This window comes from Hylaeus volcanicus, chromosome 2, assembly GCF_026283585.1.
Source record: "Hylaeus volcanicus isolate JK05 chromosome 2, UHH_iyHylVolc1.0_haploid, whole genome shotgun sequence".
In the NCBI taxonomy this organism is placed as follows: Eukaryota; Metazoa; Arthropoda; class Insecta; order Hymenoptera; family Colletidae; genus Hylaeus; species Hylaeus volcanicus.
The window spans coordinates 28,422,762-28,447,710 of NC_071977.1; the positions used below are offsets into that span (position 1 = coordinate 28,422,762).

At 42.2% G+C, this 24,949-nt stretch overlaps 2 protein-coding genes and 1 long non-coding RNA gene across 7 annotated transcripts in view; 1 reads left to right on the plus strand and 2 right to left on the minus strand.

Annotated features, from left to right (window-relative positions):
• Nucleotides 1–56: 56 nt before the first annotated feature.
• Nucleotides 57–5,670, minus strand: LOC128872095 (MATH and LRR domain-containing protein PFE0570w-like). Of its 5 annotated transcripts, none has more exons than XM_054114443.1 (6): nucleotides 5,366–5,670; nucleotides 3,989–4,364; nucleotides 3,446–3,919; nucleotides 759–3,304; nucleotides 453–670; nucleotides 57–371 (listed from the first exon to the last, which is right to left on the minus strand). In XM_054114443.1, the coding sequence occupies exons 2-6, from the start codon at nucleotides 4,341–4,343 to the stop codon at nucleotides 239–241; spliced, it is 3,726 nt and encodes a 1,241-aa protein (XP_053970418.1). In that variant the 5' UTR covers nucleotides 4,344–4,364; nucleotides 5,366–5,670; the 3' UTR covers nucleotides 57–238. The 5 variants fall into 5 exon arrangements, with proteins under 5 accessions (XP_053970418.1, XP_053970421.1, XP_053970420.1 ...); XM_054114446.1 differs by lacking the exon at nucleotides 5,366–5,670 and having other exon boundaries at nucleotides 3,446–3,699; nucleotides 3,781–3,871; nucleotides 3,989–4,519; XM_054114445.1 differs by lacking the exon at nucleotides 5,366–5,670 and having other exon boundaries at nucleotides 3,446–3,699; nucleotides 3,781–3,919; nucleotides 3,989–4,519.
• Nucleotides 4,526–10,202, plus strand: LOC128872113 (ubiquitin-related modifier 1). The gene is made up of 5 exons (XM_054114474.1): nucleotides 4,526–5,233; nucleotides 5,313–5,377; nucleotides 5,437–5,518; nucleotides 6,401–6,449; nucleotides 8,096–10,202. The coding sequence occupies exons 1-5, from the start codon at nucleotides 5,190–5,192 to the stop codon at nucleotides 8,162–8,164; spliced, it is 309 nt and encodes a 102-aa protein (XP_053970449.1). The 5' UTR covers nucleotides 4,526–5,189; the 3' UTR covers nucleotides 8,165–10,202.
• LOC128872114 (uncharacterized) overlaps nucleotides 8,406–24,949 on the minus strand; it is a 230,946-nt gene continuing 214,402 nt past the window's right edge. The window contains exon 6 of the long non-coding RNA XR_008456101.1: nucleotides 8,406–8,543. This is a non-coding gene — a long non-coding RNA (uncharacterized LOC128872114). The remainder of the gene's footprint in view (nucleotides 8,544–24,949) is intronic.

Here is a 24,949-nt window from a genome sequence, read left to right on the forward strand (position 1 = left end):
ACGCAACTGATCTGTTATAACATAAAAAGAGCAATGCGTGTGATGAAATGTAATAATTTAGTTTTTCGACGTATATGTACTTTATTTAATAAATTGATCATGTAATTTTTATATGCAATGAAGTCGAAGAAGTAAATAAGAAAGCTTCACGATAGTTCGCACATCTTGATTTAAGAAAATTAAAATTAATGACCTGTACAAGAAAAAAAGCACTTATTTATAAGTAATATTAGTTCCATTAGTTTGTATCGACAGAGTGAAGCATATTGAGCATATCGAGGATAGCGTCCGAGCGCGATCGTACTCTTTCCATTTCCATACGGAACTCTTCCAGTTGAGATTCGATCCTTCGTGCATATGCATGACAGCATCTGTAAGTAATGAATTATACAAATAATAAAAATTTATTCCCCACGCCATACTTTAATGATAATATTAACAAAATAAGTTACTTGTCGTTGCATTGCTTTGAACTCGAACATGTTGGCTCGGGTGTACAAGGAGAAATCTTAATTTGAGGAACGTTTGGTATATACGACGATGACCCTTTGTGCTGGAAACTACTTTTATTTGCACCATTGTCACTAGTGCTGCGACAATCTCCACATCCTCTTAAGAGATCCATAAGAATTCCTCGCACCTTCCTGCCGCTTAATCTTCGTTGTCTCGTCTGCGTATACAAAACAAGTATTAGAGCGATATACCAAATTTCTAATGCATTTATTAGATAGATCGACAATTATTTTGCATTATCTTACTTCAGGTGTTTCATTAGATCGCTTGTGTGGAATTAGAAGATCGTCCTCGCCCTCGTGAGAAGGAGAATGACTACATGTTTGTCCTTCCGAGCTATCGTGATCGTGTGTATTGTTTAAAGAAGATTTACGCGTGTAAGAGGTACTCGTAAGAGTATTGCAACAGTTTGGTGGCTGCGGGTTATTATCAGTTATATTTTGAGGAGAGTTTCGACACATTTTATTGTACTTGCAAAATACTTCATTTATTTCTGTAGAGGTATTCGTTATATTTTCGTCCAAGTGCCCATTTGAATCGGGTGTAAATGTACTTTTGCACGAATTCCTCCGAATTCCTTTGATGCGATGACACTTATCTTTACTATGATTAGGACAATCGTTGCGTGTCCGTGTTTCATGATATGATCCGCAGTGACATTCTTTCTCTAAGAATTCTGTACGATGTGCGCTACAGGAATGTAATTTCTCTTGTGAACGTATAGTACTTTTACATGTCTGACATTCTTTGCGTTGTTTCGTGGAATCGTATTCTCCGCAAGAATAAGTACACGCATTCGGTGTGAAAGGACTACTTGCATATTTTTTATCATTTGCATCGTTAACTAGAACATGAGATTTTGCTGTACTTGGCGACAAACTGTAATGACATTGAGAAACTTGAGATCTGTTGAATTTAAACGGGTTCTTTGACTTTTTGTTAGTCGAACACACAATCGAGTTGCCATTAAATCTAGTTTGTGGTGATTTTTGCCAGCAAGAACACAATTTGTTTTCAGTCGATTTCATAGACACTTCTATGTCATCTTCGTTATCACTTACAGATTCGTCACCTATTTCTTTACCCCAAACGCTAATTGTGCCATTGATTTCAGACATTCTTACTTCAAGGTTACCCAATAAATATGGACCACATTCTTGGATATGATTCTTCTCGTCGTCTGATTTATCCTTTGATGGTTCTTCTGCTTGAATTAAGAAATTTCTTTTTACGCTATTTTCATGTTCCCTGTATAAGAAACATTTTACACTGTCATCTTGGCCGTTAGTTTCATCTACTTGATTTTCCATAGATATTGAACTACTATCGATATTTTTATAACCAGATCTATTTTGCGGTTGCTCTGTTTTTTCATTTGTTTGTACCTCTGAATAATTAACTTCTACATCAGCTGCATCAGGATTATTTTTCTTCTCTGATTCGTTGTTTGTATGAGGTATTTTATATGGCTGATTCGAAGTAGAAGTACCGAGCATATCCGTCGCTTTTCGTTTTTTGGAATTTGAAGCTTGAATTGGAGAATTAAAGTCTAAATTTATTGGTTGGTTTGTTAAATTTTCGTTTGTTCGTTTCTTGGGATTCCTTGCTAGAGGGCTTTCAACTTTTGCTTTATTTTGCGTTATGTTCGAAAGAGTCTGCAATATTCGAGACGAAGTAATGAATGCTCGGGACAATGGATGTGGTAATTTCCTTGGAGTACCATCGGTGAGTACTATGCTATCGTCGGAATTTAAAATTGATGTCACATTGGGTGGTTCAATAGATATAGCTGGACTACAAGCGCTGTCTGCCCAATGATCAATAGAACTTATCGTTGATGCAACGCTACTAGTAGATACTTTATTACTTGTGTCTCCTGTAGTTGTAATTATTTTTGGATTAATCATAGGTTCCACGGTAGTTTCGGTTTGCACAGACGCTACTTTCATTTTGCATGTCTTATGTTCATTTTCATACTTTGCTAACGACTTTTTTACAATATCTATTTCTACTTTCATTTTCATATTTTCTTCTAATGCTTTTTGATAAGCTTTTCGTAACTGATCGAATTGAGCGTCTCTTTGCGAAAGTTGAGCTTTAAGTAGAATTACTTCGGTACAATCTGCATTTGTTCCCACTGTTGCACTTTCTTTTGCAACATTTATATTTGCTGATTCTTCCTCTGCTGATCTGATACTTTCCACATTCTCGATTTTCAGTGAACAGCTCGTATTACTGGTATCTGGCGCGCTCACCATCTCTACTTCATTGTATGTTTCAGATTCGTTAGCGTTTTCCTGAACCTTGCGTCTTTGTTCAGTTAATACCTTTTGGGCGGCATTGAAAGCATTATCCATATATTCTTCATAGCTCAATGTACGTAAATTGAAAAGTGTAGGTGTTTGTTGATGACCATTAACTAAAGAAGGTTGATCTACTTTATTAAATCTAACATTCTCGTTAGAAGTATTTTGTAATTCAATACGATGCTCTTTAACATCTACAGAACCATTTTGTTTTTCTAACTTTTCGTCGTAGCTTTGTATACGTTTCTCATGATGAATGTCACTGCACTTGTTTGGTTCAGTGTCCTTTCGAATATGTATATATTGGCTGTCTATTATTTTAATATCAATTTTCGTAGTGTCACCGTTTTCTCCTATTTGCGTCGTCCTATAAACTGGATTACAATCTTCATTTTCTTCGCGTTGCAAATTCTTAATAGCCTTTTCCGCGTAGTCTTTTATGACTTTGGTAGTTACCATTGGCTTTAAGGGATCAGTGTCATTGTCTATAAAAAGAAAACAAAAATTGTTTATAATTCAGGATTTATTAATTACTTTAGAATTTGGACATTCAGGTGTATGGAAGATAGTACAATTTTATCTTTCGATAAATACCCAAATTCTAATAAAATAAATATACTTCTTACTTTTGTTATCCTTATAATGTTTACTCGATATATATTCTTGGTCTCTGATACGCTTTTCTATGGATTTTCTATTTTGTTCTTTTATGTCTCTTATATATTGTTTTACTTTGCTTTCAACATGTTGAAACTTTGGCGTTGATAGTTTTTTATGCGTGACATTAACACTATGCCTCTTCTTATTATACAGAACATTGTCTTTACTGAAACTCAAGTCTTGCAACGACAAACTTCTCTCCTTGTGATGCTGCTTTAATCTGTTGTTTAAAACAAAATCATCAGAAGCTCTATCGAAACAATCTTGATCGTACTCTGTATTGATATCTTCATCATTGTACATCTCTCTTAAAGCATGTCGTTCATCATCCTCCTCATCGTCCTCATCCTCATCGTCATCCTCATTGTCCTCATCCTCATCGTCTTCATCATCTAAGATTACATTTCTATGTTTATTTTCAAGCTCCATCTCATACATATCTATGATTACAGTAGCAATTAGGATATCAAATATTGTACCATCGTCAAACATTTTTGTTCCTTACTTACCATCGCTATCCGCATATTCGTCTTCATCTTCGCCATAAGGTTGAGTACTTTCTTCCCCTGAAGATAATACATATATACTGCCACCCACTTGATCGTCACTGGGATAAGGACTTCGACTATGGTCCTCCTCCATAGGTATTCTGTCCTGTTCTTTTGTATTATTGACACTTCTGCCTTCGCGCCCCGACGGACTCGATAAACTGAGATACGTCGGCATTTCTTCGTCGTCCAACATAGGCTCTTCTGTTTCATTGTTTAACATGCTTGCTCCACTCTTCGATTGTTCATTAGTGTGATTTCTCGAATTCATCTCTGTATCGGTTTCTTCCGAAGTATGTTCGTTTTCTTCTGACATCGTACAAGTTGATATCGAATTCTATGAATATTAAAATTATGCCGAGACTTTACGCTTACGAGGACCTCGAAATCACGCAAATGCGCATTGACTGCGCACTATTCGATGTTTTGGGTATTTAACGCGTGCTATCACACTTTTTCGATGACCGCCATTACGGCTGCCGCTGATGGCACCTGCATTTCAGTCCGTTAGCAACGTTCACCTTTTATAACTCTCTTTGATCGTACATTTACTTAAATATGCGTAACGTTTTCGTAAGACGATTAAATAATAATTATCATATCTCATAGAATTATTATACACGAAAACGCAACGTTTATGTCACAATTTTATGTATAATTTTTGCAAGACTAATGACCCGCGAATCTACAGGGATGTATTGCGAGACGAATACGAAGGGCACTTGCTCTAAGCTTCACGTTACATATTCGTTCGTAATATCTATTTGAATCATTATTTATTTTCATTTTAAATACTGCTAATGTATTTGTGACATACGCTTTACAGTTTCGCAAAAGACGTGTTACTTTTTATTCAACGACAAGTAGAAATACGGTTTGTCGATTATTGTGACTTGTGCGCATGCTCTTGCAAAACGGAATGAGAATTTGAAAAAAAGAAACATCGGAATGCTCTGAACGAGATAGCTTTTTTAAACAAATTCTAAGCATTGAAAATTAATGCGTACGACTCGTACATCGTACACTACTGGCCAGCTGAATCGAAGGAACGTGGAATCGACACATTTGTTTCTATGCGCGGTGAACGTTTGTTTACTGTAATTAGCCGCTGATAGCTCATCATTTTACAGAGTAACATATTCTCAGACGTAATTAAAATAACATGTCTTCCGAGATAAGTGGAATTCCCGTGACCATTGAGTTTGGGTAACATGAAAACTATACATAACCCAACTTTTTGTAACGTTGTACCGAGTTGAATAAATTACCCGCTAAATAATTTCAGGGGCGGGGCGGAACTACTTTTCGACAAGAAGAAAAAGCACGACGTGAACTTACCTGGCAATGAATGTAAGTTTGACGAATGCTTGTCGATCGGATTTCTTAATATGCTACGTGAAATGTTATAGGGACGATACAGAGGCTGCTCTTCTGGATAAAAGATAACCTTCTGAAAGAGCGACTGGAACTCTTTATGCAAGGAAATACTGTGTAAGTAAGCAAATTCATTCGATAGTTCTATACCGGTGCTGTAAGCATTTTGATTAAGAATGAATGATACACCGGAAAGATTTCGTGATAGATACGCGTAAAGTTTACAATGACACGTGTGTAGCACTACAAACACAATGGATAACTCCGGGAAGGTCACCGCTCACTGAGCCGCTTTGTGAGCGGGTTTTAGTGGCGCCATCGGTGGGAAAAGGCCCAAGTTTGTAGTAAATATAGTTCTTATTGTTTCTGTAAGATGGCGCCACAGATATCGTTTTAGTAAATTATTCTTTTTTTCATAAATGAATGGCTGATACGATTCTGTGGTTTATAACGCTACAATATATTAGCTAGTATGTCAAATTTATCATTTTTATGAGTAGTTATGTAATGCAGCGATAATTATCTGCTCTTTAATTACTAGCGAAGATAGTTCCCATTTTCGACGTTAGATGCCACCACTATAATATAATTACCGACAATGGTAGAAAAAAGAATGATTTCCTATGCCAATTTTATTGTTGCAATATCTCTAATATAACTACAATTTTACTTATATAAACTTAATAAAATAGAATTCGTCATTATTATGAATGTATATCATAGGTCGGTAAAACGTTATTAAAAGCGCCATCTAGCAGTACAAATAGGAACTATCGAGGACAAACTTGAGGGTTTTCCCGATAGAGGCGCTGATCAAACTCCGGAAAATAGTTCGGGGCGTTCACCGCTAGATGGCTATTCGTTTGACCGAAAATACCGGGAAAACTGTGATAATTTAAAGTTCAAACAAGAAGGCTAGTTAATTACTACATCGTAACGTTATAAACCAGTACATATATATACTACATACCTTACTAATGTAATCTGTTATGTGTACAGGCGACCAGGAATCTTGGTTCTCGTGAACGATACTGACTGGGAATTGTTGGTAAGTGAAGTAATATTCGCATCAGAGACGAGGTGTACACTTAGCATACGTTGCACGTTTCGAGTATCCCACGTGTTCATTCCTAACGCAGATTTGATCAAAACGCATATATGGACGCAGCCAGACAGAACTGGGGTTATTATTTTATTCGAAAAGTGGGTAACGAATAAAACCAAATGCACGACTATTTATTCGATTACATAAAATACAATTTAATACGTAACTGCGATCAAAAGAAACGAGAGATAGTACTTCACCCCGTGTATTCGTCGCTCGACGTACTCGCCTAGGTAAATATTTCGCCCATCTCTGCTTTCTGAATCTCTTCATGCTCGAAATGCGATAACGCTCGTTCGCCGTAATCGCGGGACGCATCTGCGGGCGACATCTGACAAACGTCCGGCGAAAGTATCTCGTCGTGGGTTCTTTTCTTTCTTTTTTTTTTTTTTGTTTCTTTTCGTACCGCGGCTCGCATAATCGAGCCACGGGTGTAGTTACCGTAACACCCGCCACCGAGGGCGGAGAAAATAAGAGAACGGCGGCGGTCGTGAAAGGGCGCAAATGACCCAAAGGCACGCCACACCCACGGCGAAATTATCATTTTAAATTTGTAAATGTACAAAACGCGAGCGCTATTAGGACGTGCTTCCCGAAGCACCCTCGAGGAGAAAGAACCTCGAGAAGCTGCGACGGGGTTCGGCGGACGGACGAGGAGCGAGGAGGCCAGGGAGCAGACACGGGAAAGATGATGGCTTCAGCCATTATTATGATAATACCGACGTTTCTCGAAGCTTCTCTCGTATGCTTCGACTGCCACGGCTCCTTGTCCTTTCTTCTCCTTTTTCCATCCCTCGTCCCTGCCGCCAGCCACGTCACCGTGGACGAGCTTACGCGTGCCGTTGTCCTTTTCTAGCCGTGCACCCCTCGTCTGTCGCGCGTCCCGAACCCTCTTGCTCCGTTTTTCGTCGTTTTCGACTCGTAAATTAAAAGCGAGAGCAACGTCCCGGCCGCGGGCTCGCACATTTTCCCTCGTATCATCTCTTCCTCCCGCAATCCTCCCCCTCTTTGCGTGTGCTTGTTCGCGATTCGACAAATTCGTCGTGTCGTTCCTACGTCGGCGTCGCTTGTAGGATCGAATTAAAGCGGATGGCTTGGCGCGCGTTCGTTGATTCTCCGCTGAAAAGCCGAACAGACACTTTTCTACCCGTCTATCTTGTAACTCGCCGGGATCGCTGCTCGCGCGACCACGGTAACGCACACGGGTTCACTTTTTAAAAATTGAACATTTTACGGCGGCACTGCGTTCGGGTAAAATGATACCTGACAAAACTAATTGCAACTGTAATTGTATCAATTGCTACTTTTTTTTTTTTTTTATTAAAAATCGTAATGAAATAATAATTTAAGAATTTCATCGTAGAAAACGTATCGTTGTTAATACTTTCTGTTTGAGTTTTGTTCTGACTGGTACAATTAGGAAAATATCGCCCTAAGTAGACGATTAACGACAAAGAGAATAAATTCCAGAAGTATTGGAATTAAAAAGCACGCAAATAGGCTACGACAAGTTTTTTCGTTATTTTAGGCAAACAGCGTCGCGCACGAATAAAAGGAGTAACCATTTTATGGAAATTTTGTATGTACAGGGCGAGGGGAATTACAAGTTGTGCCCGAATGACAAGATACTCTTCATATCCACTTTGCACGGGGGATAGAGGCGAGAGGGTTGCGTCGACGGCGATCAACGAAGAGCGGAACAGTCTCTCGCGCTGCTCATCGATTTCTTCGTAGCCTATAAAAGCTGACTGTGCCTTCGCATCGAGACGAGGCGCATGTACGCGTCCACAATGCCGGAGAATAAAGTGTTCATTCGCACGACGTACGTCTGAGACGTTCCTCGTAACGACTATAACATCGCCGCTGGAACTTTGGCCGTTTTCCAAGGTTCCCCGTATTATTGCTCCTCCTCTTCGTTACTTTCCCATCTTTTGCCGTCGCGCGGCCAATGGGCCGTGTCCTGTCCCTCGTTTCTCCTTGCATCCGTACTTAACACCTGCGATCTTCGTGCTTGCACGGAGCATTGCGTCCATTACCCTGTAATTATGAGACAGAGCTGGTTTATAGGGGTTCTAGGCTGGTTTATAGGTCAGAGGATGCGATGAAACGATTCGGATAGGAAATCTACTTAAGGGATCGATTTTTAGGGATTTTTTGGGACTAAGCATTTAGTTTATCGTTTGCACGGATAACGAGATTCATGAGATCATAAGATTCTTAGGATTTTTAGGGTGTTTCGACTGCAGGGAGAATCTTTGGGTAAGGAGAATAAATCTTGCGACCGTTTCGACCATAACAGAGCATATATGTTTCAGTGAATATTTCTGATTGCCTTTGGCCAAATTATAAGCGAAACTTATAGGAACATGTGTAAAAATGGGTTCTGACTTTGATATACAGGGTGTCCCAGAATTAGTGTAAGAATTCTGAACCGCAACTTCTTTTGCAAAAATGTCGGTTGTTGCTTCGTTTTTGAGTTATTAACGAAAAACCACACAAAAATATATTTTCAAGCATCCTGTATTTTCAATCATGAAATATATTCCAAGCATACGACGATCCCTTTTGTCGACGAAGAAAATATTCCAAAAACGAAGCACAATCTGACATTTTCGCAAAGGAAATTGTGAGTCAGTGTCGCTCTATCGACTCAATAAGTTAATCCAATAAAAAAACACAGTAATTTTCCATAAGAGAACTTCGAAAGCGTTCGGTATCGGCGCCTTTAATCTCGTAACTCGATTGGCAAGCGAACGCGAAATTTCAAATCCGTTCTTTTCGCGGAACTTTGGCGGCTGGTTGGTCTCGCCGCGAACAAAACGGAGCTCGGTTAATTGCGCCGGTAAATTAGTTGGAACGCGACGGTCCGCGATCGGGACTCGACGAAATTTAGCCGTTCGCCCCGGCTGTAAGTCTATTGAGGCGACGTTCGTCCTCCGTGCACGGAGGGAGGGGAAATCTTTTCACGGAAAAAATGAGAAAACTTTCGCGAAACTCTGTATAATTAATTACGGACGGTAGTTCTTCGCGGAACACGATAAAGATCGTATCGAAGGTCTCTCGAGTTTCGCCAAGTTAATCAACTCTGTCCCGCGATGTCTGCGATACTCCTTTACCTCATCGATCCTCGCCGCTTTCAGCATCGGTACCGCGCTACGTTTAATATTATCCGTGAGCCACGGACGAGCCACCGTGAACTAGATCCCGCGATACTCCGCCCAATCAGCAGTTAGGCCAGTCATTTTAGACACCAAACGTTGCAGAAAATACTGTCAAGTTGCATTTTTGATATGTTGTTAGGGACCACCCAAACACATACATGTATTTCAGTCACCGATCAATTACGTTTGTTTCGAGTAGCTTCGTGTGTAGACGACCTAATAGTTTGCGAAATATTCGACCACATAAGTTTTGTGAGAGATCGCTGAAATATCATACTGTGCGTCTTTTTCTTTATTTGCTGTGGTTCTCTATCTTCATCGCATTTCCCTTCCACTTTTCAAGCTGTGTAACGGGACACATTTATTCTGTTACTACCCACCCATTTCATCGCCTCACAGCATTTTTCACCATATAACGTGACACGAATTTCGGCTGTTCGAAAATAAAAAGATTTTCAATCTTAAAAACAAAATGTTTGTTCTTGGTCCTCTAGTTTGTCAAGATATTTGAATAAACATGGTTTTCACCCGCAACTTTAGACGCTGTTTTCACCCCTTCGATATAAACAATTGCCGATAAAAAAAAATACGTGTCGAATATTTTTTCGAGAGCTACCTACCGCATATAAATTTCATCAAAATCGTCGCGTGACAATTGGACATGTTCCCTTGTAAGTTAGTAGTTCAACGGGAGACGGCCGCCTTCGTCGTTCAAGAAACAGTAGATTAATTCTTCCTCGAGGAGAAAATCTCTGAATTGAAAACGATCGATGTATAGTCTGTATTTTTTATTTCCTAGTCGGTGCAAAATTTATTCCCGACACGAGTAAAAGAGCCTCGTTCCAAAAACGGAACATCGCTCGTGATTTCCTCGATCCCACCTCGATCACCCTCGAAGTTCCTTTCGCTTATTTCAGACTTAACCCTTTGACTTCGACTATCCAAACGCGACGCCATGAAAGTTTCAACGCGGCCAGGAAAATCGCCGCGTAGCGTCGCCTTGTCGGGGACCCGGTGATCCTGCAATATGCATGCACACTTCGCAGTTCCAGGCCGACGGTGTCGTCAAACGTTTTCCCGACGCGTTTCCCTGTTAGGACCGGTTAGTTACAGACTGATACCTAGGTACAAACGCATCTCCCACCTAGCACGCACGAATGCGTTCGACGCACGTGTAACCGACCGGCCCGCGGGATACACGCATGCACGATCGTATATAATATAGTGGATCTGCGTCCTCTGTAATGTAATCATGGCTGACACAATTAATCACTGGACCATCCAACCCCGGCGAACCATTAGCGATCGGGACACTCAGGTTCACGGGGGGATGCGTTTCGACCTGAAAATCTATTGTACTGGTGCACGAAATACGGATACAATTAGCGTAAGTTTCCCAGATACCGCAGATACGCGGGCTTTGAACCCTGTGACCTCTTGGGTTCGAGGACCAGTGGACGGTTTCAAGTTTTTCATTGAGATGTGGAAGCAGTGTTTGGGTTTTTATTAAAGCCCGTGGGTATTGCACTCCTTTCTTTTTGCAATATTTTACAATCATTGCATGGTTAAAGTTGTACATTTGGTTCTTATTACTACGCAGGTCTAATATATGTTTTACGTTATGAGTTTCTTAAGTAAATAACCTCTGAATGTATAAAATATATATTAAATTTAACAAGTCTTAATAATAACTCAAAAACTATAATATAGAGAAATATAATATTTATTCTTATAAATAATTATACTATTTTATTCAGGAATTCTGTTTCGTTTGCACTTTTGACTTCAGTGATTTAGTCTTCAGGCGACTGCACCTATATTTACAGTTTTATATGTATACGTATTCGTTCAGTCTTTCGTTTCGGGCTCTATTTCCTTCCCTTGAAACTGATATATAAACGTATCTATCTCCAAATAAAATTTCATAAAAATATACGGAGCATCTTGTTTATCACACCTACCTCGAAGAAGCAGTGGGTGCTACGATTCTACCGTCTAGTTCCTTCGTTGGTGTAGTTGTTTGGTGTGATGGAATTTCAATGTTTAGACTATTAGATTTTTAGGTTCAATGTGGTAATCGCGTGTCTAGCGTTTGTTTTTACGTAAATCGTCAACGCGATTTCTCTATATAATACATTTCGCCGAGAATTTAATTTCGTTGGCTCGGATAGAAACCGTGCTCGCCGGAAGGATCGTCGCGATACTTTTTAAAACGGAGCTTCGGTAGCTGGAAGGTTCCTACCGCTAGCCTTTCCGACAACCCGAACGAATAGCGAAGAGTACATTGGATTACTAGAAAATGGATTTTCCAGCAAGACAATGCCGCCGACCGTAGCAGTCGCGCAGCTACGGCACGGCTTCTCGGGGATCATTGAAATCGATGTTTTGGTACGGCTGGCACGTTCTCTCGGCCAAAATCGGATGGAAAACATGTGGGGCATTATCGTTGGAGAGGTTTACGCTGGAAATAAGCAATATTAGTGCATGCCAGCGCTGCAAACCGCAATTACAACTCCGTGGAATGAAGTAGAGGGAGAAACGCAACGAAATTTTATCGGAGGTATGCCGGGAACGAATTCTCGAAACGAAGAAGCCTCGTACATCGTTGATTACGATTAACGATATCGACTTCTTGCGTTTCGACATCTTTTAACACGTTGATCGCCGCGTCGTTCGTATACAGAGTGTCCCAGAATTAGTGTAAGAATTTAAATAACAATTTCGATCCGAAAATATTGTCCGAGGCTTCGTTGAGATATTAGCCCTTTGCATTCGAGGCCTTTCTTTCTGGTATCTGTCAGCAACTCGAGAAGTTTCTTAACATTCTATTGCCATGAATTTTAAGCTATCTAGATTTCAGAATAAGGTCACCTGTACCTCGTCGACAATCATTTTTTCGACGCTCCGAAGAAATGAAAAATAAAGAAACATTAGGTATTGTAGATTTGCTGCGTGAAACCTAACGGTGACTGAGAGTCACCTCTCGAGTGCAAAGGGTTAACGAAATCCGTAAGTAGAATTGGCGAGAAATGGTCAGACATGAATGAGTTGTACTGTATCCCAGACAATATTAACCGTTTGCATTCGAGGCCTTTCTTACATTCCTATCGAAATGGTTAATCGGATTACGTTCCATCCACCGCAGCTATCTCTGGTCGCGGCGGCGGAAGAAATTAGGAAGGAGCACGGATCTCATCGAAATTAGGCGCGTCGAGGGAGTCCGACGGGCAAGAAGACCGCATCGGCGCGGTATCGTCGGGAATTAAAGTTTCGCGTCGCTCGCTAATGGTTGTTTCACTTTGAAACGTACGGATAATTTCAGTTATCTCGAAGCGTCGCGGTGCCGCGAAATATAAAATAATAAAGGCCAGACCCCGAGCCCGTGGCGGCCGAGAACTTCGGCTATTACAATGAAACGGTTCCGCGCAAACGCGTCTTCAACTTTTAACGGCTCGCCCTTGTTCCTTTGTGCCCCTCCCCGTGTCCCGCCGCTCCGGCCCCTCATTTCCCTTCGCTATCGCGAATTTATTTCTCCCCGGCGATGGTATTCAATTGTGCGTCGAGGGGGAACGGAATCGACGAAAGGCGAAACGATTGCCCAAAAAGTATCCGCATCGGTTTGTAATGAGATCGAGATACTTGCTAACTTTTAACTCTCCTCTTCTCCTTTTTTTTCTTTTTCTTCTTCTTCCTCGTTGGAAATCGCTAAGTGCTCGGTCGCATAATTACGTTCACCCTCGTTTCGCGGGCCGCGCGCCATATTTATTTCGGTTTAGTTCGGCGAACACAAAAGTTGCGGGGCCAATTTGCTTTTATAGTTCCTAGAGGACGAAACGGCCTGGGCAAACTTTTTTTCTGCGAGAGCCCGAGGATGGGGTATCGCGGGGCGGGTCTCGGGGTGAAATTGGAGGTACCAGACAATTATTGTCAGACCGCGGATTTTTATGCATCTATCGGAGATTTGAACGTGCAAGAAACTACGGAATGCAGACAAGTTGGCAATAGTATAAAAAATATTGACAGTAAAGATCGTGTTATAATATTTGCAGGGTAAAGTAAATTAATAGGTTCAATTTTTGTAGGTATTTCGAAGGAGACGAAAATTTGGACAATTTTCAAGTTTAACGTTTTCTGTTATCGAAACATTACGGCATGACCTTGCACGTTTCATATTTGAAAATTTCCCCTCATCCAAAAGTGGCGAATAAATCCATCCTTCCGTTCAATTTTTGTAGGGACGTTCGCGAAGATTTTATTTTGCATCCGCGGTCTAGTGATAAATAAATAAACGATTAAACCTTTTGGTTTTAAAATTAATCATTGCAGTTCTCAACAGTATGTTTATCATCCTTTCTCTCTTCCTATGCTTACCTGCCCTTTAACAATTTTTATATCTAATTCCACGCTCTGCTCAAAGTCGAAAAGTGCCACAACGCGATCGCCCGTACTAACTTCAACATTTCTTACGCGTTTCGTTGAAGTGTAGACCGTGTTTGGGTCATCTAACTCGGCCTAAAAGTATCCGCATCAGTTCGTAACGAGATCGAGATACTCGCCAACTTTTAACTCCCCGTGTTTCCTCCTCTTCTTCCGCCGACTTCTTTTATTTCGCTCCCTTCGTTTCTTTTTTTTTTTTCGTCGGAAATTACTAAGTGCTTAGTCGCATAATTACATTCACCCTCTACCCTCGCGGGCACCATATTTATTTCAGTTTACCGCCGGCTCGCCGTTAGAGTACTAATCCACTTAATTTCATCCTACCGGGGAGCGTGGTCTGTTTTCTTTTTTTTTTTTTTTTTCTGTATTTCGATGCCTTCGCGCAGATAGATCGCAATTAACTCGACGAATAAAATCCACCCGAAATCCCGAACCTTTTCGCCGGCGAATAAGAACGTTAACGCTTAAGTGTCGGCGCGGGATGACCGGGCAGTTTTCGAGGAGTTTTTAAACCGCGCCGGACCCCGTTAAAGGTGATTAATTTCAGTCCGGCGATTACATCGTCCGCCGAGAGCGCGAATGTTCGCGCGTTTAATACGCGGGACCGCTTGAAAAGTCTTGCGGCACGGCTTTATTTACGCGTTGAAAAGGTTTTAAAAGACTTAAAACGCGGAATCCTTTCGGACTTTTTTTTTTTTTAACGGAGCAGAGTTATCTTACGGGAACTCGATCGTTTCGGATGTTCTTTTCAGAAGATGATACTTACGACGAGTTTCAAATGTAGGTTTGCTTGGCGAATATTTGTCGATAATGTTAGTACGAGGTTATAAAGGATTTATTTTTAACCCTTAAGAAAGGGTTGTTTTATTCGTATCTACTTCTACCGTGATCAGACACAAATGATTACAGTAAAGTCTCCATAAATGCACAAACTCGGGGGGCTGAACTAGTGCATTTATGGTAGAGATATTTCTGCATCTATGGAGACTTTATTGTAGCCTTAAAGACACGTTTCTTTAATCGAATGCAAAAATATTTCACGCATGGCACAATTGTACATAATTTATTTATTGTACATAAGAACTGTGTACAAATGTCGTGGTAAGTTTAGAGTTAAAATAATACATGCCCCGGCGATTGAATTCATTCTTATTAAGTTGACGTCATGGATATGTAAATATCCAAGAATTAAAGTCTGTTTAAAAATATGAAACGAAGCGTAAGTATCAGAGGGTTAAGCTTGGGAAGCCTTGATGACTCGATGACGATGGCCACGATGTTAAAGAAGCTTGCTTAAATGATTCCAGCAGGGATTGCGACTGTTGATCCATTGAAGAGGAATCAACTGAAAGTGGACGCAATTCGACAATTGGTCGTTTGTACGCTGATGTACCGGCGCGAAGAGTGACGGTCCTAGGTGAGAACCATTTGAACGTGGATGGAGTTCGGTGACCCGGGCTAATGGCCACTTAGATGGCGAATAGCGTTCGTCGGTGGGAAGTACAATCGACCCAAGTTGAATCGTGCTGGTTGGATATCTGCACTTGTAGATGAATCGTCGACGGTGAAAATATTCTTTCGACCATCACACCCGAGCTCTAAGCGAAATTAAAATATATTGGATGAGCGCAAAAGTTCGTGGCCGATTTTGGAATAAACTACAACAAGTAATCGGGCACGAACTTTTGCGCTCACCCAATATTTTCAATCATGAAACATGTTCCAAGCATACGACGGTCCCTTTTGTCGACGGTGAAATTATTCTCTTGACCATCTCACCTGAATTCTAAACAAAATTAAAATATATTTCCAATCATAAAATATACTCCAAGCGTACGACGAATCTCATAATTACACTGTTTATCCATTTATATCAAATGGAAATACTGTGAAATCGATGAGAATGTTCACAAACTCAAAAATCTACAAAATATCAACGATAATGTACACATTACACCGCGTAGAAAATAAATCACACCTCCTTTTCGATCTTCGTTCTGTATATAAATCGATAAAAATTCGCGTAAGCGAATCCGCGGTCTACTCATAATATTGAATTTTATATCCGTTACAACTGTTCCGAGTATTCGAGAAGCACCGACGGCGATAATTTCGGTAACAGTGATTCCGTTGGCGACCCCGCCAGGGAAACGTGATCTCTAAGTAGTTCGTGGCGTGCATGGGCAGCACGAACGGGGATTTTCGGGCGGCTTTAAAATTGCAAGCTCGTTGCCAGCCAAACGACGGGGTCCAATGGCGCACGTACGTTCATATTTCCCTCCCGATCAGTTCCAGGACAATCGAGCGGGAAATGCTGGCGACTGGAGAACGGATCGACGAGCGAAGGATCGAACGAGATTCGTTCGTGAAAACGAACAATCTCGCAGGGATAACACCTGCCGTTTGCATTTGGCTCCGATGCCAAAATCATCTCGAGAGGAACGACTCCCGTCGGCCTATATCGTTCTTTTTTCACTTGGTCCGCCTGCTCGACCGTCCACCCTCCTTCCGTCGGTTCGCCGTCCCGTGCTACCCCTCGCCTACCGAACGAGTCCTTTTCTTTCCGCTCCTTTTCTTCCGTGGCAACGTCTCCGAGACGCTGGGCCCCATCAGCATAAAACGCGCTGTTTTATGAGCCGTAGCGAGTAGACGGTTTCGTGTTACATCTTCCTCAAATGATCCCTCTTGTTGCCTCTGCTCCCGACTCCATCGAGAGTTTCGACGATGGCCGTTGTTGCCATTGCCGCTTCCCATTCCGTGATTCCCTTTTGACACGTTCCTCGAGCACCGCGCCGTACAGCGACCTCGGAGACACGGTTTCGCAGCGTTTCGTTGCTCCCTTCCAGCCAACTTTGTGTCGTCGAACAGTGTTAATTTGAGTTAACAGCCTCGTTGCGTCGAATTGCAACTTGGGTCGTTTCGCCGATCGCACCGTTTCGGAGCAGCCTGTAAATTATTCGGGAAACCGGCGCGCCTGTAAAATCGTCTCATTGAGTTGGATCGCGTTGACGAAGTTTCGGTAGATGTTTCTGATATCGTAAACGATAATCGAAATTCTATGGTTCGTCCGGAATAAAAAGATTCCTCTAAGACTAAAAAGATTGACAATGGGACCGCGCGACGCGCTGTAAATCGCACTTCGACGAAAGTAACGAGTACAATATCGTGGGAAATTATTTGACCGTTGGGTTTACGGGGTTCGCTCTGTCGTATAAAGGGACTCCGACACATTGCACGTAAACTCGGCTTAATTCTACCCGTAAAGGAAAGCGTTTACGTCGGGCCCGTCTAGCGACCTTGTTTTCCCGCTCGGTTTGCCCCCATCTCGTGGCTCGTTACGAAACGTGGAAAAACCGCGTTCCTTCGTAACATTTTATAAGATCCGTGACCTGGTTCCCGAGTATACCTTCCGAATCGAGAAGTGCACGAGCTGAATGCAGGTTGTTCGTTAGTTAACGCGTTAAAAATACAAATACTATATTTAGAACTTATATTTGGTACGTACATACTTTTTGTGTGCTATCGTATCGTAGGTAAATTAGCTAAATTAAATAATGAATTTGATGTTTCCAGAGAAATTTTTCATTAGGAGTATATAATCGTGTAGTATCTATTTAGGTACATGTTTTTAATGAAACATTTATTTGGAAACACCAAACCTGTAGTTAAACAAGTTTTTTCAATAGACGTATAGGGTACGAATACTTGTGGGGACTGACTGTATGTGTGTATGTACCATGAAAAGTTGGCTAATGGGTTTTACTAGTAACAAGAACCTCAATTATGCTATAAAACTCTATATTGTAATTTTTACTACGCTATAGAATTCTATAGTGTACTCATTTACCTGTTAACAACCACTATCCATCTTTTTATCGCCTTACAATACCTCCCCCTACTTCGCAGTCATTTATAAAAATTATATCTAAAAATATGCCAAGAATAAAATTCATATATACCATACACACCTTTTGTGAGCTATCTTAGTATACTCATTACCCTGTTAACAACCACTATCCATCTTCTCACCACCTCACAATACCTCCCCCCACATCGCAGTCATTTAAAAAAATCATAGTCAAAAACATGCAAACGATGAAATCCTCCCCCAAGAAGTGCGAATAAAAGTATCCTAAAAAAAAAAGCACCATCGCGACAGAAAATAAAGGAGAAGCAGCTTTTACTTCATTAAGGGCATTGTGTTTACCAAGCCACGTTCGAAACCGTGAAAAGGACCGAATTCCCCGCCAATGGGAATGATTCACCTGTGCAACCACGGAGAATCACTGGCGTCCGCTGGCGTGGAAGGAAAAGTAGAATAGCCGCGGGTGATGGGTGTGGGGGGTGGAGGAGTAGGTGGTCCAGAAGTGAAAGGAGAGGAAGAAAAAAGAAATTTTCTTCCCCCAATATCTTTCGATCTCCCGTCGAATGCACAACCCTGGCAAATTGGAAGGAATATACCCCTCTCCCGCTGCCGTAGCCGCGCAGAACGAGAGGGACGACGCGGAGGGGAAGAGGGTTGCAGGGAGGTTGGCCAGAGAGGAGCCCGGATTGCACAATGCACGAGATTTCGTCCAGTCCATCGGGAGTCCCATCGCGTCCCCATAGGCAGCTATTAGGGCGTGGGGTTCCCGGGGAGGGATTCCCGCAGGATGGCTGGATAGATGGATGGTTTGGAAAGCTGAGAAGGGACGGGGTAGGTGGATAATTTGTCCGGCATCCACCCCACCCCCTCCCCCTCCCCGTCGTCCCTTCGAAGCTGTCTCCTTGCCGTTCGCCCTCGTTCCACTTCGGCTTTCATCTCGCTTTCGGAGGTAGCTCGGAGAGAACAGGGCAACCCCTGCGCCGCTGACCCGAATCACAACTAGGTGTCCGTGTCTATTTTACTTGTCCGATCTGTCGAACGTTAAGCTCGGACAATCGTGCAACCCTGCGACACTTGTTCGTTTTTATCCGATACGAACTTCAGAGGGAGAGAGACGCGACCTACACTCGTGCTAGGAGAAACTGGGTCGTGCTTTCCGACTTTTTTTTTTTCTTTCGAGGATCGAGGGATCCTTTTATTTCGTCAGATAGAAATACGAACTTTAGTAGTCCCGGACTTCCGAGGAATGCTTTGTCACTTCTGTTTCGAATTTTTTACCTCCGGATTGTCGCGGAAATGCGAAGACACCCTATAGACAGGAGTCGCCATGCTTAGAAGGAATAGTTTGCAGGTGGAATCGTCGAACTGCCAGTCGAACTGTAAAGACGTCTGAATTGTTCAGGAACTATAAGTTGCATCATTACGTCGTATTACGCTATTGTCGTTGAATTATTGAGTACAAAGACTTTACTACGTTAGATCCTATTATCGATTCTGACGAAGGTAGCCTCTCCTCAGAGTTCGAGAGGATAGGTAAGGCGAACGTACGAATGTTACGGCCTAGATACGACGCAGACGTATCCCACTGGACTTCGATAGGATATCGACAGACCCGACTGGACCTAGACGGGGCTCTTCATACGCGATACGACCGAGCCAAACCTTGTCTGACACGGTAGAACTTCGCCACGCTTCGATAGTGCGACGTCCAGTCGTGTCAGAGAAGGTCTGCCTACGACCTGCGAGGTCTTACCATTCCCCAACTATAGCCTCAACTTTAATTCGGGCCACTAAAAATTATTGACTATGTTTTTTATAGCATTTATCGGTCCAGTCGGTGTAAGAAGTATTCGTACAGCAACCAATTTACTAGCTTTTGATGCCTAGATCACAAAAAATGGAAGTTTTAATGTCAGGATTCCAAAGGTTTGAAAGTAATGCTTATATAAAGTCGAGCACTTTTGGCTATATTGGCTTTTTTTTTTACCAATGCTCTGTTGGTCAATTAGGTAGGGCATTCTTCCGATCCGAAACCGGCGCACAGGGCCTTCCGCAAACGTTCACGGAGAGGAGAATTAGGAGAAGAGGAATGGGAGCGAGAAAGCAAGTTACGAGCGAAGCCATCAAGCTGACTTTTTACTTTGGTAATACCTCTCTAGTGCCTGGTTTCATATAACTGCGTCTCCCGCGGTATTTCTGTACGGGGATCGCTGGGCGTTCGTCTCGGAGCTGGTAAATGGTACTAAAGAAAGGGAGAGAACAAGGGCGAGGGGAGAGAGGGAGAGAGTATCTAGTAATTTGTATGTACAGTAAGCCTCTGTAATTGCCAGACCACCTATCTACCCCCCGTGAACGCGTAGCGACCCCTCGATGTTTCTGCTCTCTCGCGATTTACATATTATAATTTATAGGTCAAAGATATCGAGTTGGGGAGGGATGCTGTCGACGTTGCTTTACTCTCCGGAGAGATGCGTGCATCGCGACGTGATTTTGCGACGATAATTCCGTTTTTTTAACGAGAAATTACCATATCCCTCGCAAATAGCTAAACGGATACGAATCTGGAAAGTTTGGAGAGGCTCCAGGGCTCTTAGAAGTAACTAAACAGATCCAAGCGTGGGAGGTTCGAAGAAGGGGTTAAAAGCGCACGTATAGAAATTACTAGTGTGGACACACCTCCGCTCCTCGCCATCAGAGAGAAACCGCGTGATCCGCGCGTTTCTCGCAAGCGTTCGGTCCCACCTAACATTCATATATTCACCTAGCATTCATCATTTCAAGGGGTGCATTTTGTAGAGGGCATCAAGGAGAGTCTCCCCAAAAGTTTTTTTGAATTTTTCAACCCCTCCCGTCACCCCTGGCCTTTTCCACAGAGGCGATTTTCTACACTCTCCCCTTTAGGGGAGTGAATTAACTCCTTCACATCAACCCTCGCCAATGCAACTTTGTACACACCCAGAAGACACTTAAAGACTACTCCTCACGAAGTTTCACCGCGATCGGTTGAAAACTCTCATAGCTATCTAATTTCTCCATTAGATATATGTGAAAAATCGTTCCGGTTTGCTTGTCCGCTAGTGTATAAGCCCTTCCCGACCGAACTTCAAATACCCCGGCGTCCAAGGCACGGGCTTGCTAGATGCTTCCTTTTCTCTTCTTTCTCACCCCGCGTTAGTTTTTTAAATTCAGGTGATTCCGAGCGATTAATAAATTTCGCGATTAAAATGCGGTAAGGTAACAAGAAACGTCACGACGCGTCCATTAAATAACGAAACGAAACGTTCTCGGGTTTAATGCAAGGCCGGCGTTTCGCGAATGATGTTCCGACAGTGAAACACGTTGCGCACGGTGATAAAATCTAAGTGTTTAAGAAACGACGGAGCGAATGAAGATGTACGAGCGGAGGGTATTAGGATACGGCGAGAGAGAAGGGTAGCTTTCACCGAGGGGTAACTAAAACGTACTTAGCTGCGGGGTTAAAAGGTGGAGAGTCATCGCGTGATCGTGGAACGTTATCCTAAAGCACATAACCCAGCCACCGGAGAAACAATCCGAGGGAAGGAAGGGTCGGTTTTCTTCAGAGTGATGGAAGCGCTGCCGGAGGATCAAGGCACCCTTAGCGTTACGGGGGATCTGCGATGATTCTCCATTTAGATATATGTAGTTACATTTAATTTTCCGATGTCTTATGGACACGGGACAGCAAATGAATTGATCATCCCTCAAGCAGCCTTGGTAAAACCGAGAAATTTCATTTTCGTTCTTTCGTTTCAAAAGAATTGTTATTATTGGTTTGTCTGGAAAGTCTGGCAATATTTATTAGGAGGTCCGAATATGTTGGAATGGAAAGCAAATAACATACAGTCGGTGTAAGAAGTATTCCGTACAGCAACCGATTTAAAAGAAAATTAATAAGATAAGAAATAAGAGGCTAACATTGAAAATGATAAATTTTTATTTATACAAATTCTATTCTGAGGTAGTGAAACATAATTATGCAAAGCATAGTCTAAAGATACATAGGAATGTTGGTTAATTATTTTTTCCTCTAAAATTTATTAATAAAATAAATATACGAAGTTTTATTTCAAATTGATTCCTGTACGAACGCTTACTACATTGACTGTATGCGCAACCCTTAAAAGGTGGAAAGAGTTGTGGAACAAAATTGTACTTATATAATTCGATGAATATATCAAACCTCAAATGTGCCATTGAATTTTTCTTACAAATTGCCAGGAACTTTTTGAACGACCCGATATTATATCGCAAGCAGGAACCGAGCTGAAAATTCGTTAAGAACGTGTTTATAATATATAACGGCTCGACGTGTTTAATTTTGGAATAGTTGGAGAGTCTTCGTCGCTCCAGTGTTTTTAATTAGGCGTAGAATGTAATAGCGGTCGGTAAATAGCGCGAAGATGGCTTCGGCAATCTAGCGGTAACAACCTTTGTTAATTAGCACCTAATGGAGGGTGCATTTCGCCGTCAAGTATTAGATATTAATAACCCTATTGGACGGGCGCAATTGTCGGCGGAGAACTTTTGGCACGAGTTACGGCTTAACGGCGCGACTACGCCTCGCCTAACGGTCCCATGTTGCCATTAGGGGATCTTTATTGCGATTCTTATTTATCCTTCCGCGATATTTGTAGTCGCGCAGCGCAGCGACGGTACGCGCCGGCACGCAGAATCGCCAATGAGATTGCCCGACGGACGAACGTATCTTGTGTACGTTTAATCAGTATGCAGAAATACATATATCGATGTTGGCCGCCGAGCTGAAAAGGTAAAGTAACGCGTAGAATCCAGAACCCGTAACGTTCCTCTCTAATAAGAGAAATACGTATATAGAGAGAGAAATAAACAAAACGAATTTATCAGAGAAAATAATTCAAGCGTGCGAACCGTAACGCGATAAGGAATTATAACGAACGGCGGAAAAAAAAGATACGATCCGAGAGATACAGAATTTTTGCAGAAACGCCCTGGCGTGAGATTCCGCAGAGCGAAACCGGTATAGAAACTTATTATTCCATCGAATCGAGCCCGCGTGGAATTCATATGGCGCGCCCGCGAAAGTGTCGGGGAAATATTAAGGAGCTGCCGCGTGTAAGCAGCGCGATTGTAGGTTATATCTACGTACGTGTGAAAGAATATGTGCTGAGAAAAGGTTTTATCCACCTCGAGGAAATCGATCATCCGGGCGCATGGACGTAATACTATTCAAAAATAGCGATGGAATCTTTTGTGAGAGAGCCGGGTGTCTGAGGAATTGTGAATGGAATAATAATGAAAAATTGTACAAAGGCTTCGTTTTATCAGCGAACCCGATATGTGTGATCGTTCGAATTGACTTGCAGTCGCGTTTATCCCTGGGGTACCACGAAATGAGTCGTTCGTATTCTATTGTCTTGATGAGATGCGCTTGTATTTAAATTAAACGAACACACTTAGCGAACACAGTTAGCGAACACACTTTTATTTAAAGATACTCTTTTCTATCGTATGGAAATATATTTCACGTGGGACTGAATTGAACGATACGTCGAATAATGTATTGTGTGTATAATTTATATATTGTACATAAGAAAGTGTAGATAAAGATTTGAAAAGTTTCTAATTTGAATGATCGCGGTGAAGTTTAGTGCTAAACTACATAATTTTCGAAGGTGTTACATCTTTTCCTTTGTCTATTTCCCACTTCTTTATTTTTTACTAATTCACTTCCCAATCGAGACGGTGGAGCAGTGCGTAGCGCAGCCGACTACCACGCTGAGATCCCGGGTTCGAATCCCGAGCGGGGTCCGTCCCAGTTTTTCAAGGCATGGCTAAAATATAAAAAGTACCAAAAGAGGGTGGTGTAAAGATAAGTAATGGAAAAAATAAGATGATAATGCGAAAAGGGGTCGTAAGAAAAAAGTATCAGAAAAGTGCGATACATATAGACGAATAAAAGTAGCCTGTAAATACTATGAAACACAAACGAAACAATTCCTAATGCCACCTGTGTGTATAACTTCAAATTCCGCACAAAAAATTAGTATCACCAACCCACTCCGATCAATAAATTAAAACATCTTCACCGAGTTCCGGAAACGATTTCGAACCAACAGGTCCACCGGTTTGAGAACTCGGAAAATGGTTCATTTTCGCTCATCCCCCTGGAAATTCCACGGTGAGCACACTGGGAATCGGGATGGGGTATGATGGAGACATCGAAGAATTTGAAGAGTCATCCCGTAAACAAGGACGCACCGTCCCTTCGGAAGGAGCGTCGCTCTGGATACTCCGGGCATGGATGTAACATTGAATATGCATTAGCGTCAGTACGTCGGCGTCGATGGTCGCAAAAGGAGAGGGATGAACGCAGTCGACGGTGACACTTACATTGTGACCGGAATAAGCAAACTATCCTTTAAGGTCCCCCTGTTCTTCGACGGGGTACCTTCGTCGGCCGTTGTCGATGCGACGGCATGACGAAGATCCGCGATTGAATTATCGTAATCACGCGTTTCCTTGGGCGGCCCTTTTCTTCCTTCCAATCTCATTTACGCGTCACAGGAGAGGGGAGGAGGGTGGAGATGCCCTCCGTGAGGTGACTACTCGACAATTGCGCTAAATCAGATTCCTTCGCTGAACGTCTGACCTAGCGAAGGCTCGAGTAATTGCTGAAACTGGGAATTCTTTTGTGCGACGCACGCCCGGTGTTCCGAAGCCAATCGAACGAGTTTAGCGCTCGATCAGGCATTGGGTTGGTTGAACAGATTGAATATTTCGCGGAAGTAGGGTTGTATCGAGCGGATTGTTCTCTTATCGTTCGTTGTACTCTCTAGACCCCTGCAGCTGAGCTCAGTACCCTCTATTCCCCCCATAGTTAAGCTCAGTACTCTCTAGCCCACTATAGCTTAGCCCAGAGTAACCTCTAGCCTCACATAGTTAAGCTCAGTACTCTCTAGCCCCCTCTAACTGAGCTCAGT